Below are 19,065 nucleotides of genomic sequence, written 5' to 3'. Positions count from 1 at the left end.
AGATACATACATCTTCTATATTAGTGATTGCAAATTTGGGACCTGCTCAACCTTTTTTTGGCTCATTGGCTATTCTTAGTGTTTGTGCGGCCCCAGAAAAATAATTTTCGGCCAATGCGGCCCAGGGAAGCCAAAAGGTTGGACACCCCTGTCATAAGATGTTGGAGTCGTTTGTTGGGGGGGGGGAGTTCCTTTATGGCAGTGGTGGGAGGGAGTGAGCATCACTCCCGCTGCTAGGGAGTGTGTGAGTGTCAGGTGGGTTCCTTGATGGCAATAGTGAGAGGGGGTGAGCATCCCTCCTGCTGCTGAGGGGGGGGGGGGTTGTTGTCGGGTGGGTTGCTTGGTGGAAGTGGGAGGGAGTGGGCATCCGTCCCGCTGCCAGGGGAGGTGTCGGGGCAGTGGTAGGAGGGAGTGGGCATCCCTCCTGCCAGAATTGTCGGAGGGAGGAGGCAAAATTTTCTGGTAGGTCTGAGTTGTTGACCCTTACTTTTCTGTCACTGCCCGAGCCAATCAGCACTCAGACACTGACTAGAAACTAAGGCTATAACAGCTCCGACCTGCCAGAAAATTTTGCCCACAAATGTAAGACAGCAAGGTTAGGGAATCAGCTGGCAATAATAGAGAATTGCCTGGCGTGCTCATTTAAATATTAATGACCTCATGGTAGTACATTTTCATGGCAGAGTTTGAGTCTGCCAGGAAGTTCAAAAAAGACCACAGTGAGCCCTTATGAGAATTGGCCGGTAGAATACTTCCATGCTAAACTGGCTAGAACTGGTTTTAGTGACTATCGTTAAAGGCACAGTGGGTTTTGAGAATATTTCCCCTTGTCCCAGAGATGGTCACAAATAGTGTCCAAGTCCCTGTTTTCAATCATTTTATCACGTACAGGAATAGCAATATTAGTTTTCCAGATACCTGGCACCTGCTGCTGCAGCCCAAGAAGAAGCTATCAAAAGAAGCTGCTGTTGCAACAGGGTCAGCCATTCAGGGCTGAATTGAGGAGAGGGTGAAAAGGGCAGTTAACCTGAGGTGCTGTGCAACAAGGATCATTGCCAGTTGTTCCAAGCCAGCTGTGACACCAAGTAAGGAATGGGTAAAAGGAAAAAAAGAACCCTTTCACCCCCCACTCCCTCCCCTGCCTAATTCCAAACTGCTGCTTGTAGTCGTGAGGTGAGCACTCGCCTCAGAATAGCCCATAGCATCTACTGCTTTGCCATGGCTTTTCCTGCATAATCTGAGCTGCTTCTCTTCTTACAATTTTTAAAAAAGTGGTGAGCAAGATTTGGAAAGAAATGGGAGTTCTGCCACTGATCAGTAGTGTAGTAAGGGGAGGGGGGGCGGTCTGCTCCAGGCACCATATTGGTGGGGGCGCTGGCACCCGTCTTCCTCTCCGCTCACCTCACCCCCCACTACCGAATGCAAGCTCCTTCCCTCATACCTCATTAATGTTCGCGGCTGGAGCAGCAACCCCAGCCTGACGTCACTTCCTGGACCTGGGCCTAGGAAGTGACATCGGAGGAAGAGCCATCACTGGCATAAGCAGTAGATTGGAGTTGCGGCTCGCATCAGGAACCTTAAAGAGGTATGGGGCAGGGATGCTTGCATGTGCCAGGAGAGGGGGGGGGGAAGGAGCGGATGAGGGTGGGGGTGGTGGAGAAGAGTGTGGGAGAGGCACACATCTCACTCTTGCTACGCCACTGCCACTGATGATCCTGCTTGGGACCAATGAAGGAGGGGTGTTATAACTGTTCCCGCCTGGGATTCCACCCTTACTAGAGCCAGCCGAGCCACTACAGCCTTACGTAAGACACGACTTCTGGACCACAGGCAAGAAAAGTGGCTGGAAGGAGAAAGTGGGGAGAAAAGACAGGGAGCAGAGAAAAATGAGTGACTAGGAAGAAGTTGTTGTAGGGAAAAGAGAACAAAGAAATATTTTCTTCTTTCTTTGGTTTTTTAAAATGTTTGGCTGGCATTCAAGTTTTCTAAGTATTGTTTCTACCTGCCAGCCTCTGTGTGGTGACTTCAGTCTTTGGAACTGATAACCTGATAGCACTGTGTACATCAAAACAATCTGTGTATCACTGGGTAGCAAAGTGGAATGTTCAATTTCTTAGCTTTCCAAATGTTTGTATGACAGCGTTCAAACCTGCTACTAAGCCACTGGGTGTTACTATGTTTCTATGGTTCTGTAGTATATTGATCAGTACACAGATAAATTAGGTACACACTAAAGTATATTCTTCTAAGGTTTCCAATCAAACAATATCAAGAAGCAACCACCTTAGATATAACTCATTTAATGACCTCAGCGGTGCAGCTGTGTGTCAATTTTTACAGTGGCATTCATGGAACCGGCATAACTAAGGGGAAATACCTTGATAAAGCCCCTTGGGCGAAACATAGTCTATGTTGGATGAAGATCCCCTGCTATGCTTCTCCAAGAGATGAGTATTTGAATATTGATACTGATAAATGAACATCTAAATAAAAAATAAAAAAATAGACCGATGAAGATTTTGGTGCTATTGGATCTGTGTATGAAACTTGACACACAGCTGCACCGCTGAGGTCATTAAATGAGTTGCTTCTTGATATTGTTTATGTGGGATAGTGCCAGTTCCAGAGAGATTGGTTTGATATATAGCTGCTTCATCTGTGTCTGCTTTATTGATGAAAGGATAACACATAACTGTGAGCTGGCATTAACTGAATAAAATAAGCATCAAGAACATTGGATTTCCACAGTTTCATTTGTTTGGGCTATCCTTTTTCTCATGTGAAAATTTGGGTCTTCCCTTTTTTTTTTTTTGTGACTTTGATAATCTTTCCCTTCACAGGACATTGAGCCACTAAGATGTGACCTGGTGCTCTGGAAAGCCTTTTAAAGTGTCCAGTGCCTGCATTTGAACCACCCCTGATATCCTCCTGATACTCAGATCCCATCCTTCCACCCTGTGATACCTCATATAGTGCTTACATCTCTATCCCCTGTGGACCCTGGTGACCAATCCTTCATCTCCTCCACCCCCCCCCTCCCGATAAGTTATAGGGAGACGGGGGGGGGGAATATAGTTGGACTCTTGGGTATAGGGGAGTTGAGGATTTGAGTTTTGGGATGAAGGATGGGGACATTTGCTCCTGGATTCTGAATAGGTTGCCCAAAGTTGTACACAAAAACTAATTAGCTAATTAGGTGATATTTATTGGCTTTTACAAGTTTCAAGTTTATTTGACGTTTGATTAATCGCCTAATCATGTTTTCAAGGCGATGCACACTTCTAAAAACAATTTATGACGGTATAGAGGGAAACAACAACAAAAAAAATCATACAGCAAATACATGACTTACAGGTCCCCTTTTATGAAGCCACGTTAGGCTTTTTTATTGCCAGCTGAAGCTTTTACCAATGCGGCCGGTGCTTGAAAAAAAAAAAAAAAAAAGCCTAACGCGGTTTCATAAAAGGGAGGTTAATTTTCAGTAAAGTTTCACGTGGATCTGCCCTGTGCTCTATAATATGTGTTCCTCTCCAAAGCCGATGTGGTGGGTCAGGGATGTTCCCAGAAATTAGATGTGATGTTATAGAATACCTGCTTAGAATAATACTGATCAGTTGGGCATGAGCAGCCTTTGGCAAATGTAAACGCTCATGCCTGAAGTTAGCTTCAAATTTATAGAATACTAGCTTTGATGTGTATCATTTTATCACTTATCTTGTGGATGCCACTTACAGAATCAAGCCCTTGGTGTCGAGGGTTTCATGGCTTTAGTATAGACTCAGTTTAGGGCCCATCATCTTTCCATTGCTGCAGTCACATGACGTTTCCAGCTGCAGCAAAGTAAATTTTTGTTTACCATATGAGTCACTAACCAGTGGTATTGCGGTACTGTAGGTTGGTGACACTCGTGGTAAATATTAAGGCAATAAAATGAGCTCTTTAACTGCAACATAATAAGTATCCCTCTAAGGCTCCTTTAATAAAGCCGCGGTAGCCCGTTCAATTCCTGTGAACTTCGGTGCTTTGTAAAAGGGGCCTTAAATCAGTTTTTTAAAAATCTCCTTGACAATATATTATCCTTTCCATTAGGTAGAACTAAACTGAAACTTGCATAGTTGGAATATTCTTTCTAAAATTAGTTACTTTTACCAAATTTGGGGTCAACCGCAGAATGGTTTTGTGTGTTTTTTTTAAACCCCTTTTTTACTGTGATAAGCAGGGTATTTATGCTGGATTCTTTAGAGATGGCAGAGTCCTGTCTCAAACTCAAACCCTTTGCAGGGCCACATTTTGGATTTGTAGGTTCTTGGAGGGCCTCAGAAAAAAATAGTCAATGTCTTATTAAAGAAACTAGTCTTTAAGCCTGTTATATTCACGGGTGCTAGAATAGATTTGTGTGTCTGTCTTTCTTTCTTTCCGTCTCTCTCTTTCTCTCTCCTTGGCCGCTGTATGTCTGACAGAAGTGATTTTTTTTTCTTCATGTTCATTTGTTGCTATGCAACATGTGATTAATGGCCACCACTGATCTGTCAGGACGCATTAAAGATGTATCACGCTGTTGGTCAACTGGTTCAGCTTAGAAGCTGAAAATGCAAATGATGGCTTTGGCATAGGGACGAAACACAGAGCTCCTAATAGTTCCAAGGGACATCTGACTGATTCATTTCTGTACAACTAATGATCCAGGCTAACTTTACTCCTACTTACTAAAATGTAAAATTGTAATGTAAAAAGTCTGTTCCATGTATGTATGCGCATACACAATCATTCTGAAAAACTGTTTTACAGATATAAAGAAGCACACTATATTCTTAATTTTTGTTGCATAGAAAACAGTGGGCTCCTTTTACAAAGGTGCGCTAGCGTTTTTAGCGCACGTGCTAGATTAGCACGCACTAACCCGAAAAACTACCGCCTGCTCAAGAGGAGGCGGTAGCGGCTAGCGCGCGGGGCATTTTAGAGCGCGCTATTCCGCGCGTTAAGGCCCTTACGCACCTTTGTAAAAGGAGCCCAGTGTGCTTAAAAGGACAAAATGTGTAAACATCATCTGAAGAAAACTGTGGAAACTGGAAAGAAGTTGGAAGACTCTACCTCTTCTGTAACCAACACTGGCGTTGAAGGAGTAAGCCATGCGAGCGATTGCACAATAACAGTCAGTCTGCTTTAAACTTGAATTTCACAGTGTCAGAAGGTCTCTACAGAAGAAGTGGTGGTGCTGTGCTTTTGGTGTTTGGTGGTATCTGTGCCAGTAAGTTTGTGTTCCATCAATGCTTAGCTTTGATCCAAGCAGATTTCCCATAGATTTTTGAAGGTGCTCTAGAACAGTGTTTCTCAGCTTGGTCCTGGAGTACCCCCTTGCCAGTCAGGTTTTCAGGATTACCACAACGAATATGCATAAACTTGATCTATAGAAACTGCCTTCATGCTATGCAAATTTATTTCATGCATATTCGTTGTTGATATTCTGAAAACCCGGACTAGCAAGGGGGGGTACTCCAGGACTGAGTTGAGAAACACTGCTCCAGAAATCGCTGTGAGCCTGGAAACCTTTAGGGTGAGTTTGATCCCCCATTATCTTTCTCTAGTGGTCCTGAAGGGTTACTGCACCAAGAGATTGATAGTCTTTCCATGGCAGATTCTCACTTGGTCTGTGCAGCAGGAGCTGCTTGCTGTTCAGGGAAGGCTTTCTTGTCCAGTTTTTCAAGGACCAGCTTCAAAATGCTCTCAAAAATGATTGATGATCTGACCTGACCTTGGTGACATCCGCGCAAAGTGTTCACAGTCTTCTGATCATGGTCAGGAACCATACATAAAAGGCACTTTGTATGTGTATTGAAATTCTACATCTTTCCATTGCATTTCAAGCAAGGTTTAAAATTTGATTTCGGTGATTTAGTATTTAATAAGTGTGGTGTATGGGGACAGGCTTAAAGATCTCAATCTCTATACTTTGGAGGAAAAACGGGAGAGAGGAGATATGATAGAGACATTTAAATACCTATGTAATGTAAATGTGCATGAGTTGAGCCTTTCATTTCAAAGGAAACTGCAATGAGAAGGCATAGGATGAAGTTAAGAGGTGATAGGTTCCGGAGTAATCTAAGGAAATACTTTTTTTACAGAAAGGGTGTTAGATGCATGGAACAGTCTCCCAGAAGAGGTGATGGAAACAGAGACTGTGTCTGAATTCAAGAGGGCCTGGGATAGGCACGTGGGATCTCTCGGAGAGAGAAAGAGATAATGGTTACTGCGGATGGGCAGATTAGATGGGCCATTTGGCCTTTCCTGCCATCATGTTTCTATGTTTCTTTTTAGAAAACGAAAAAGAAAAAAACACCAAAATATCAAAGAACCACAAATTATAAAAGCTATATTGAAGAGCTTTGTTTCGCATCCATTCTGCTGACCAGAATCCCCCCCCAAAACAACAGAGAATCGGAGAAGCAGCAGATAAAGAAACTGGGTCTCTTCTCCCTTGAAAAGAGACTGAGAAGGGACATGATTGAAACATTCAAGATACTGAAGGGAATAGACTTAGTAGATAAGGACAGGTTGTTCACCCTCTCCAAGGCAGGGAGTACGAGAGGGCACTCTCTAAAGTTAAAAGGGGATAGATTCCGTACAAACGTAAGGAAGTTCTTCTTCACCCAGAGAGTGGTAGAAAACTGGAACGCTCTTCCGGAGGCTGTTATAGGGGAAAACACCCTCCAGAGATTCAAGACAAAGTTAAACAAGTTCCTGCTGAACCAGAACGTACGCAGGTAAGGCTAGACTCAGTTAAGGGCCACTGCGGGAGTGGACTGCTGGGCACGATGGACCACTGGTTTGACCCAGCAGCGGCAATTCTTATGTTCTTATGTGCTGCTCATTGATTCAGACTAACTGTAGAATGCAATGCACAGACAGTGTGGAGAACAGTGAGCTGCGAGCAGTGGTGATCTGATCACCTTCACGTCTTTCTTCATTCTGCCGTGAGCTAACATACAAGGGTTAAATTTGCCTCGGAAACCGCTGAACTACACATTTCAGAAGACCCCTCTTAAACATTTGGGTCCTAGGCAGGTGCTTAATTGGCCTATAACCATCAATAATCTGGAGCCATGAATTTCAAAATACATCCCACAAGAGACCAACTTCATTCAGTCGTGTCCAAAGTTACTTCAGTCTTAGTAGACTTAACAATCAGGAGGAAAAGCCTCCTAAGCCCAAAAATTGCACTGTTAGCCATTGAGCAGACGCACACTAACTTATATGATCGGCGTAAAATCCTCCTGAAAAGTTGTATAATCATTCGCAACTTTACATTAAAAAAAAGAATTTTTACTTAGCTTATATAGGGACCATACTCAAAACGTTTTACATACTGGTACTTAAAGCAATATCCTTCTCTGTCCCGCTGGGCTCACAATCTATCTAATGTACCTGGGGCAGTGGAGAATTAAGTGACTTTGCCCAGGGTCACAAGGAGCAGTGTGGGGTTTGAACCCACAACCTCAGGGTGCTGAGGCTGTTACTCTAACCACTATGCCACACTCTCCTAAATCAGTCTGGAAATCATATCTTTGCCCCCCTCACCTCCCCCCCCCGCCCCCCCCACACACACACTAACCCATTAGGAAGACCCCTGGGAGGTACCATTTGAAATAGCAGTTTTGCAATAAGATCTTGGGGGTGTTTTGTAATGCATTGGCCTGATCCTTGTAAAGATGGCTGTCTTGGCTTGGGGCCCTCTATCTTTGCCATGCTCTGGAATGTGCTTTATTAATGGCTGCAACAATGCAGTTTTTAATTGATCACACCATTCACTAACCTGTGTTAGGGAGGTAAATTAATTCCATAGGAAATTTTGCTTCAGTAAAATAGTGCAGTATACTGCATATTAACGAGGGCCTCTGTGTTTTCTCGGTTCATAGCCCTCTCTCCCATTGCTTTCAATAAAGATTTTTTTTTTTGAAGAGTTTTTGCTGGCAGGTAACATCTGTGAAGGGAAATCACACTTAGTGCCTCATGGTCAACTAAGAATCAACATCCTGCATGAGAGGCTTTGTAGCTTTCATGGACTCCAACAGACTTCAGTTACAGCAGCCTCTCATTTCATTAAGCACATTGCAGATTATGCAGTGAATGTTCAACTGGAGTCAGTGTGTGCGTTAAAGTGCTTACTGCCACTGGCCAAGTTGGACCCAGATGTCAATACCAAGTATGTCCAGACACCAGCATGGAATATCCAGGCCAGTGGCGATAGTTAGAAGTTATATGGTTAGAGCCGATATTCCATGCTGTATCCACATAACTATCAGGGCAAAGTTAGGACTGCTGTTTGCAGGCCTGGTGTTAGGAGTGGGCAAATGGGACAGTTACCCTGAGCCTCCATGTTACCGGGGGCCCCAAACCTTCCTGAAGTTGAAAGAGGGACAACCTGCAAGCAAGCTTTAGGGGGCCACCTCTGTAGCATCTGACCTAGGCCCCATCATCTGAATATTGCAGATGCAAACGTAACTTCCAGGACTGCTCTGGCACCGTCTGAACAGTGCCGCAGTAGTTGGAGCCAATATTCGGCGATACTGCCTGGTTAAGTGCTTCTGAATACCAGCAGCCCACCTGCTCGGTGAGATTTCAACTGGAAGGAAGCCTCTTGGTTTGAATATTGTTTGAGAGTAAGTTAATGCCAAGTTAATTCAACAGGAAGTTGAGATTGAATTGTACTTTGATTAATGTTGGACTGAGCCATTATGCAACGCTTAGTATAAATGTTCAAAGTGCTATCAGAGAACCCTTTTTCTTAGCAGTTGCTCTACTGTTAGCACTTGTTTATTTATTAACCCTAACCCTAACTTGTTTTTGGTTTTTTTTTTCCAGATCGCCAATTTGCAGCTTCATAAATATGATGAACTGGATTGCTTGATCCAGGGCCTGCTTTATGTCGATTCCGTTGGTTTTAATGGTCATTCTGAGTGCTATTATTATGAAAATCCTACTGACCCTGAACAGTGTCAGAAGATGCCTTACTGCCTTGATAATCCATACCCTATGTTGCTGGTTAACATAGGCTCTGGGGTCAGTATCCTTGCTGTTTATTCCAAGGACAACTATAAAAGAGTTACAGGGACCAGGTAAATATATTTATAAGTTCAGCAAATAAAGCAAAACCAGTATCTATCCATGATGCATTCAAATCTCTGTCTCCTACCGATGGCTGCAAACTGTTGTACAAATCTAAGACACATAATAATGCATAACTAGCCGGTTAATAACCGTTGACCTGCTTATTTTGATTGCAGTTTGCAACCATTGGCAAGTTCATTTGGAGGCACCAATAAAATCACTGTTTTGGACTATTTGCAGTGTTCATCTCGGTTCTTTTTTTATGGTGTTCGGAACCAATGAACTTCTGATGCAGGCAGTGCTGAAACACAGCCATATGAGGCTGGTGGTGTGACATTCTTTATTTTGATTTCAAGGCATTGTTTTAAGATGCTGACTTCCTCTTCCTGACTTGTTGGTCAACTCCACTGTGTTTGCCTGAGAGCCAATTCTGTAACAACTTCTAGGTGCCCAGATTCTGTTTTAGAATATCGGTGAAACCCGGTACCTAAGAGCCTAGCATTTGCACTCCCACAATAGACCTGGCAGAACTGCAATTGTATAAATATGGCAGGGACACCCATAACTGGTCGTATTCTGTAAATGCAGATAAAGAGCAGACCACATAAAAATAGATAGGTAGTAAGCTAGTTATTACAGCAGAAATGATAAAAAAAAAAAAAAAGAACAGTGGCTGACATGGCAGCGTTTTGCCTATGGCCAAGGTTGTACCAGGGGCAAATAGAATTAATACAAGGCAATGTAATAAAATAGTTGTATTCCACATGAGAGTCTGTTCAGATAATAATAAGAGGAAAATGCTAGCCAGTTCCAGTTAATTGCAATGACAAGGTGCCCATTAGCATTTAATTTAATAATGTACCACATAAAAAGTTTTCAGAAGTCTTTTAAACTTTAACTAGCAAGGCTCTGATCTAATTAAAGAGAGAAGGGCATTCCAACACTTCACTGCTTGGAATGCAAATGTGGCACCATGAAACACACTTCCTCAAGAACTAACAGCAATAATGGCAAATAGCCACAGCAGTAACAGCAGGCCAAGAGAATTTGTGCAGAGAACTGCTCTGGCTATTTTTCATTGAAAGCAATGCATGCACATAGATCTAATGCATATTCATTGGGGAAATCCTGAAAACCTGACTGGATTGCGGCCCTCAAGGAGGGACTTTGAGACCCCTGTTCTAGAGGGAAATGTGTTTCATTAATTCAGTCTAGTATATCTGCCCCTATTGCAGCCTTACATAAGCGAAACGTGGCCATGTCAGACACTGTTTTTTTGTTGTTGTTTTTAATCTTTTAAACCTCACCATATGGTCTATGTGGACTGCTCTCTATCTGTGCTGCCTGAACATTTGAAGATCCCTGCCTTCTTGTGTTCTAATATTCTTAAAGTTACACATGTAGATTGTGAGCCCACCGGGACAGATAGGGAAAATGCTTGAGTACCTGATTGTTAAACCGCTTAGATAACCTTGATAGGCGGTATATAAAAACCTAATAAACTTGAAACTTGATGTACCTGGGAGTCCCAACCATGCTCCACCTATGTACAAGCCCCCTTTCATTTATGCACGCCTTCAATGAGTTGCACTTAGATGCCCTGCTAGTGCTTTCACGATTAAATGCTAGTATTCTATACATATACTCATATGTGCGTTTGGGGTGTGCAAACATGGGTACCTAGTTTTATAGAATTGCCCTTTTATAATGATATATGGGCGCCTAGCTGTCTTTATAACATACTAACATGCGTAGTAGAACTAGGGGCTAGATTCACTAAGCAAACCGATCGTGTATTGATCGGTTTGCAAGCCCTTTGCGACCCGATTTCCCTCTGACCCGATTCACTAACCTGTGTACTGATCCGATCCCGATCCGTGCATGCAAATGAGGGGAATCGGCAAGCAAAGCAGGAAGGACGCGATTCATTAAACTTTACATTTCTAAGGATATACAGTTAAGATACATTTGGGATATTTTAGATTTTTTTTTTTTTAAATATCTAAGAATCAAATTCCAGAATAAGCAGTGAAATTCAATAGCTACTATACATACTGTCGTCCTTAATTTTCTATTTTATGATGCTGAGAAACAACAACATAAAAGAAATACTTAAGGAAGGAGTGCTACCTTAATGACCCTTGATGACAAGATAGTATCAAGCCACGAACTGTACAATTGCCATTATATTATACAGCTCTTGTTCATAAATGTAGAAAATCTAAATACATAAATGCCCTTCTTTAAAAGAAGGTACACACTGTGCAGGAAGGTGCAGCTGAGGGCTGGGTTTGAGATGGAGCACAGGTAGAGCTCACAAGTATGTGCTTGATGTTATCATACTTTGACCAATGTGCATACTTGCAAACGTTATGTGTGAACATTTATATCTGCTCTTAAATCAGGAAACACGTTTGTGCTTGCATTCAAAGGACTAGATTCACTAAGCCCACGGATCCGATCCAAGGCTGGGTGGAGGCACAGACAGATAGGTTGCCAGGGAGGATGGTTAATCTGCTGGCTAAGGTGGTGAGCAGTGGGGAGTAGGGTTATGGATTGAAGGCTATATAAAAGAAATGTGGGTTTTCAGTCTACTTTTCAACAAGAGAAGGGGCATGACGGATGAACTCGGGTAGTTCGTTCCAGGTATATGGGCAGCTAGATGAAAGGAACAAAGTTTGGAATTGGCAATGGAGGAGAAAAGGTACAGATAAATGCACCCCCTGCAACATCCCTGGCAATAGGGATGCCCAGTGCCTCCTGCTGGCACTCCTAACATCCCCCAGCAGGAGGGATACCCAGACATTCCTGCTGGCACCCTCTCTTAACATCCCCAGCAGGAGGGATGCCTATTCTCTCCTGCCGGAACCCCCCTCCTGAAGACATGCCTGGACCCCCCATACATATTTTTCATAGGCCGGCCAGAGGGATGCTTACTCCCTCTGGCTGGCAGGCCTTTCTCCACAGAATGGTGGGCCTTTCCCTTCCTGGTGCATCCTGGGATGCACTGGGGTGGGGATTAAGTCCCTGATTGGTCCAAGTTCCTAAGGCCCCACCCATAGAAGGGGCCTTAGCACTGGAATCTTAGGCCTCCCTCCCAGTGCATTCAGGGATGCACTGGGAGTGGCCTAAGACTCCAATTGGCCAGATCCCTTAGTGGCCTAAGGGATCTGACCAATCAGAGTCTTACGCCACTCCCAGTGCTCACCTCATTGCTGGCTGAATATATAAAATTACAGTAGCCAGGGAGGAGGTAGGTGGGGGAGTGGGGAGCTGGAGAGAGAAATTGTGCTATAGGATCCTGCTGGGGTTTGGAAGGGAGGGAAGAACATATGCTGCACAGGCTGGAAGGGTTGGGAAGGCAAGGAAGGACAGATACTGCATGAGTGGGAAGAGGTTGGGAAGCTAGGGAAGGACAGATGTTGCCAGTAGGAGAGGGAAGAGAAGGATAATGGTTGGATATAGGTGAGTGGAGTGGGAGGGAGAGAGAGATTGTCCACTTGGAAAAAGGAAGAAAGAGAGAGAATTTTTGAACCTGATAGTGGTGGAGAGGAGGGAAGGAGAAATATTGGATGTTGTGGTAGAGAGGGAAGGGTGTGACAGATTAAAAGGGATGCAAGAGGGAGGAATGTTGGACATGGTGGTGGAGGGAAAGGAGGAAAAGATGCAGCATGGTGTTGAAGAGGGTTGATAGAAGGATAAATGTTGGGCATGGGGATGGTGGGAAGGGGCAAAAGATGCTGTACAGGAGCCAGGGGATGAGAGAGGGAGAAATGTTGGACTTAGCAGTAGAGGGGTGGGAAAGATGTGCCCTGGATCCCCCCCTCTCTTTTTTCCCACTGAAAAGGGAGGGAATGAGAGAGATATTGAACATTGTGAGAGAGGGAGACATGTTGCACATGGGTGTGGAGGAGGGAGAGGAAGAAAAGCAGAAAAAAGAGAAACTGGAACTGACTTGATGGAAAAATTCATTTCCAGACAACAAAAGGTGTTAAAAAAAAAGCATTTTATTTTGAATTTATTGACTGAAATACAGTACGTTAGCTTTGGGAAATGTGTATAGCAGATGTCTTTGTATTGTGTTCAGCAGAAAAGGAAATACATTTCTGTTTTTCTCCAGTGTTACTTGTTCAGTTTAACTTTTTGGGGTTCCCAGTTCAATTTTTGTCTACTTATTTTTGTTTCTAATTTGTGGCCCCTTTTTCTGTATTTTGGTGAGGGTTTGGCTTTTTTTTTTTTTAAATGCCTTAGGCTTATAAAATTGTATAAAATCATCTTTCTGCTTTAAGCAGGAAGATGCAGGGAAGAAAATTAAGACTGCAGGGATGGTGAGTGGACAGGAATGAAAAATGCAGGGTTGGTGAGTGGACTGGGAAGAGAAATACACTTCACTGTAGGGATGGTGATGAATCTTTGTCCCCGTGTCATTCTCTAGCTGGAAGGAGCTTCTGTGTACCAGATAATTGTAAACCTTGCTGATTTGGAACTTTTTGCTCAGATTGTTTATAATGGTGCCAAATGCCAATTAAGGGCATATGAGAGACCAGAGTCTCAAAGAGCTATTAAGTGGAAAACTATAGTGAAAGCCTTCCCTATCATTCATCTCAGTTCCGCAGCTTAGTGCTGAACTGCTGTAATGATTGTGTTTATGTAATGGGTAGGATTTCTGAATGGAAAAGGGAGAAAAATGCCTTAAGATTTAGGGATTAACTAAGGACAGTAATTTCCCTTCCACTGCCAGTACAGACTAAAAAAAGAAACCCCAAACAAAGTAACACTTTAGCCTCTTTCAGTAAAATAATGCATGGAAATAAACTTTATACAGGTTAATTTAAAAAGCCATATTGGAGAGGGGTTAGAAGGAGGGAAAGACATTATAGCATTATAAAGAATGAATGGAAGAAATAGCATTACAATTAGTGCATTATTATGGAGGCGGGGTCTGAGGTGGAGCTTGGGTGAGTCTAAGGCGGGGAGCTTTTGCCTCCCCCCCAACAAAACATGTTCTACTGCCTATGGTTGGGCCTCAGCTAATGAAAACTGAAACTACAATGACTGACTTTATTTGGAGTGACAGCTAATGTTATATCAAAGGTTACCATATTTGTGAAGACAAAAAAGAGGATACATGGCTCTGCCCCCACCCTTCACTCATTTCCTTGGTCAGCTTTTCGCCCTTTTAGTGCTTCTCTCTCTCTCCCTCCCTTCCAACCCCCTCTCCCACAGGTGCTTCTCTCTCCTTCCAGCACCCATGCAGGTACTTCCTTATTTCTCTCTCCTTCTAACCCCGTACCTCCTCTGCAGGTGGTTTTCTCTCTTTCTCTTTCCAACCTCCCCTGTCCTGCAGGTGCTTTCTTTTCTCCCCTCCTTCCAACTCCCCCTTCCTCCCAGGTGGGTGCTTCTCTCTTTCTCTCCTTTCAACCCCCCTCCTCTCCTGTGGGTGCTTCTTTCTTTCCCTCTCTTTCCAACCTCCTTTTCCCCTACGGGTCTGTCTTTCTTTGTCTCCCCCCCCCCCCATCTCTTTCTCTCCAGTCCTCCAATCTCTTAGACCTCCAAGGGTTATAAGATAGGCCTGAGAACACGTACAGGTGAGCAGGGAGAAAAGGAGGGAAGGAGACAAACAAGCAGAACAAAGTTCACATTTTTGGCATTCACTGAAAAGACATGGTTAGTTTGGTTGAAAGTGAAGCTGTGACCATAACCTTTTGACTGAAAATGAAACCAGGCAGATAAAAGATTTTGGTCCATTTTTGGCACCAAAACTGAAATTTGGCTGGCTTCTTTTTATTGTATGTATTTTTTTTGTTATTTCCTTGAATAGTGAGGGTAAGGTGAGCTGTCTTGCTATAGATTTGTATTTTGCTTTTTTTCAGTTGCTTCTATTTAAATACCGCCTTTATGTAGTTTTACAACCACACCCAAAACGGTTTACATACAGGTACTTCAAGCATTTTCCCTATCTGTCCCGGTGGGCTCACAATCTTATCTAATGTACCTGGAGCAGTTGAGGATTAAGTGACTTTCCCAGGGTCACAAGGAGCAGCGCAAGGTTTGAACCCACAACCTTGGAGTTCTAACCACTACACCTTTGGTAAAGGTGCACTGCCCAGCTGCCCATAAGAATAGAATAGTTGGCTTGGCAGCGTATCTTTGTAAAAGGACCTGCATGTGTTTTACTATTTTATTATATTTTATGCTCTAAAGTGGTTTGGGTGGAACTTTGTTCAAGGAAAGGAGTCTGTAAATAAAACATAATTTCTCATCTTTGTTTGTCTTTTTTTTTTTCTAGTCTTGGAGGTGGGACATTCCTAGGTCTGTGCTGCTTGCTGACAGGTTGTGAGACCTTTGAAGAGGCTCTAGAAATGGCAGCCAAAGGTGATAGTACCAATGTGGATAAACTGGTGAAAGATATTTATGGAGGTGACTACGACCGGTTTGGCCTTCAAGGATCTGCAGTAGCATCAAGGTCTGTGTATACATTAGTATTTTTCTAAGATCTTAAATATTTTCTTTATCCCTCCTTGTAGTGGAGTCTGTGAAGTGTAAATAAATTAAGTGAATTTAATAAAGGATGGCTATGAAATATTGTGTCTGTTGGAGAAATAAATAACTTTGATAAGAACATAAGACTTGTCTGTTCAGTGTCAGCAAAAGTCCATCTAGCTCAGCATCTTTTTCTCCATAGCTGCTGATCCAGGTTACAAGTACTTGGCAGGATCCCCAAAACATAGTAAATGACAGCAGATAAAGACCTGGAAGGTCCATCCAGTCTGCCCAATAATCACATGCAACCAATGGTTTTCCCCTGGTCTACCTTAATAATGATTTATGGAATTTACCACCAGGATTTCTTCCAAACCTTTTTTTTTTTTAAACCCAGCTGTGCTAACTGCTTTTACAAACCAAAGAAAAATGATCCTAAGAAATCCACAGAGATGAAAATCCAAGACAAACCAAAAAAAAAAAACACTGGAAAGACGAAGATCCTGATATGGACTTTAATGAAAGAGTCAGAGTTCCAAATGTACATTGAAAAACCAATTTCCAAAGAAACAAAATAATCCACATAGAAAATGGTAATCCACATACAAATCGGAAGGACCGTGTTGGGTCCTGTTCCATTAGCGGACTAGGTCCTTCCGATTTGTATGTGGATTTCCATTTTCTATGTGGATTATAAAATCATAACTATTCGAGGCTTGTGTGGATGGGATCTAACAGTTTGCAGGGTGGGGACAGGGACTGAGCTCACGGGGATGGGGCAGGGACGGGAACTGAGCTCGCGGGGATGGGGCAGGAACGGGGACTGAGCTCGTGGGGATGGGGTAGGGACGGGGACGAGCTCGTGGGGACAGGGCGGGAGCAGTGATAAATTTTTTTCCCCGTGTCATTCTCTAGTTACAATGTCAACACAATATGCAGTAAAACATTTTAATAGACAGCATAAGGTAAAAGCAAAGATGAAACAGAGTAACAGGTGTTAAAAAACAGAGGGGACTAACTTAAAGAAAGTTGCATGCATTCAGAAATGTGCATGAATGTAATCTCATCTAGGTTAGGAGCAGACAAATAATATTCAGCTACAGTATGTGCAGTGTCACACTTTGTGTTTGTGTGTCTAGCACAGTGTCCCGCAAACTTTGTTAAGCTATGGCACACGAAACATAGTGGCCGCAGCTCGAAGCATCTGGACGTGCATGGACGTCAACGGGAGAGTGTGGCGCAGTGGTTAAAGCTCCAGCCTCAGCTCCCTGAGGTTGTGGGTTCAAACCCACGCTGCTCCTCGTGACCCTGGGCAAGTCACTCAATTCCCCCATTGCCCCAGATACGTTAGATAGATTGTGAGCCCGCCGGGACAGAGAGGCAAAACTGCTTGAGTACCTGAATAAATGCGTGTAAACCGTTCTGAGCTTCCCTGGGAGAACGGTATAGAAAATTGAATAAATAAATAAATAAATAAATCACGCACATGTGTGATGTGATCATGTTGACATCTACGCGTGCAGGCCCACAAGATGGGCCCTGAGCTGCCAGTGGGGGATGCCAGCAGGGAAGATGGCACCTCTCCTCCTCCCCAGCGTCTCAGGAGGCACCCTAGTATGCCACAATACACTGGACTAGCAAGTTAGTTACTTCTTCCATTAAAGGCCCTGGGTGAAGTTTCAAGTTCAAGTTTCAAGTTTATTAAAAATTTGATTAATCGCTTAATCCACATTCTAAGCGATGTACATGTTACTAAAATTACAATAAAAGGGGAATAATACACTGAATAAAACTGAACATATTATTGACAAAAAAAAAAAAAAATACTATTGACAAAAACGAAAAAGAACAAAACAAAACATGATACATGAGGAAAAGCGTGGGTAAAAGTTACAATATATTTTAAAGATAGAAAAACAAGTAGGGAAAATACATAAGGAAAGGAAAAGGCTGAATATTTCAGTAAAAGATTAGAAATAAAAGAATTATTATTAATTTGAGTAGAAAGGATTAAGTAGAAAAGGCATCTTTAAAGAGAAAACTCTTCAGCTTACCTTTGAATTTTTCTATGTTTGTTTCTTCCCTTAGATAGATAGGGAGAGAATTCCAGATTTGGGGTGCTGAGACAGAAAAGATAACTTGTCGTCGAGTATTTATGAATTTAAGAGAGGGGACCGATAGCAGATGTTGTTCTGTAGATCTTAATATTCGATTAGTAGTATATGGAATCAAATATTTATGAATGAAAGCTGGGGTTTTGAAAAGAAGAGTTTTATATGTAAGCAGGCATATTTTATAAGTTACACGATGTGTGACTGGTAGATGGAAGCCGTCAGGTAGTACATTCTAGAATGGGGGCTACTCCAAGGAAAGATTATTGGTGGGTATCATTATGTGATGCTCTTTGAAGAGGGTGTGATTAGGAACACTCTTTGGTTTTATTCTCTGTTTCTTTCCTTATAATTCCTTACATTTTATTTGCTTTTTTTAGCCGTCGCTGCACTCTGATGTCAGATTACTTTCTACATGTGCTTTTGTGTCTTGCTCCCAAAAAAAGCAGTTGAAATGATAGCATTACCTATTGGCTACAACTTCAATATTGCCTTTTCAGATGTCATGTTATTTTGCTTCTCCCCTACCAGACACGGCCTGCACTCATCTCTTATTTGGTGGCAACACTAAGGGCTCCTTTTACAAAGGTGCAGTAGGGTCTTAACGCGCGGACTAGCGTGCGCTCAAATGCCATGCACGCTAGCCGCTACCGCCTCTTCTTGAGCAGGCGGTTGTTTTTCGGGTAGTGCGCGCTATAGCGCGTGCTAATCCGGTGCGTGCGCTAAAAACGCTAGCGCACCTTTGTAAAAGGAGCCCTAAGAAGTACATGTCACACACGTTCAAGCATGTATATTAGATTTCCAGTGCTGGCACATTTTTGACAGAGAAAAAATAGTTGCCATGGCTTATGAATTAACCTTCATATTTATTTAACATATTTATATTCTCACCAAATTCAAAGAATTGTGAAGTGAATAACTTGAAATACATTTTCGTAAACATAAAAACAGATAATATTCTAATAAACGTTCACATACAGACAACCAATATACTCCACTAGTAATAAAACATACTTAAAACCTCCCAAATTGAAGTTTCAAAACCTTTTATCCAAAAGACTAATCAGAAATATCAAAGTACTTAAAACTGATAAAGCAGCCAAACCTTTGTCTGTGTTCTAAATCAACACTAACTCTCCATAATTACACATAATGCTCCAGGTGTGGCATTGAGAATGACCTTGTTAAAGGAGGCATGCCCTTTTTTTCTACTGGTGTTTCCTTTCTGTGTTGATACATATGGGTACTTCACCATACATCTAATATTATTTATATCAACATAAACATTCAAATACACAATACTAGACTTTGTCTGCATTATGACTTAATTGCCAGACTCTTGATCACTCCTGCTGGACTGTAGACC

The 19,065-nt window shown here is 42.6% G+C and overlaps 1 protein-coding gene across 4 annotated transcripts in view; it reads left to right on the top strand.

Moving 5' to 3' along the window:
- Positions 1-19,065, top strand: part of PANK1 (pantothenate kinase 1) — an 81,014-nt gene that overhangs the window by 46,855 nt on the left and 15,094 nt on the right. For 3 of the 4 annotated variants that reach the window (XM_033943818.1, XM_033943816.1, XM_033943817.1), the window contains exons 3-4: positions 8,860-9,113; positions 15,395-15,571. In XM_033943818.1, the coding sequence (XP_033799709.1) occupies positions 8,860-9,113; positions 15,395-15,571 (431 nt within the window). Of the gene's footprint in view, positions 1-8,859; positions 9,114-14,571; positions 14,694-15,394; positions 15,572-19,065 lie in introns of those variants that run through there. The other variant, XM_033943820.1, reaches the window with a different exon arrangement.

This window comes from Geotrypetes seraphini, chromosome 4 (assembly GCF_902459505.1).
Source record: "Geotrypetes seraphini chromosome 4, aGeoSer1.1, whole genome shotgun sequence".
NCBI lineage: Eukaryota > Metazoa > Chordata > Amphibia > Gymnophiona > Dermophiidae > Geotrypetes > Geotrypetes seraphini.
The sequence above is the reverse complement of the archived record's forward strand: the minus strand, read 5'-3'. Positions and strand labels throughout refer to the sequence as shown.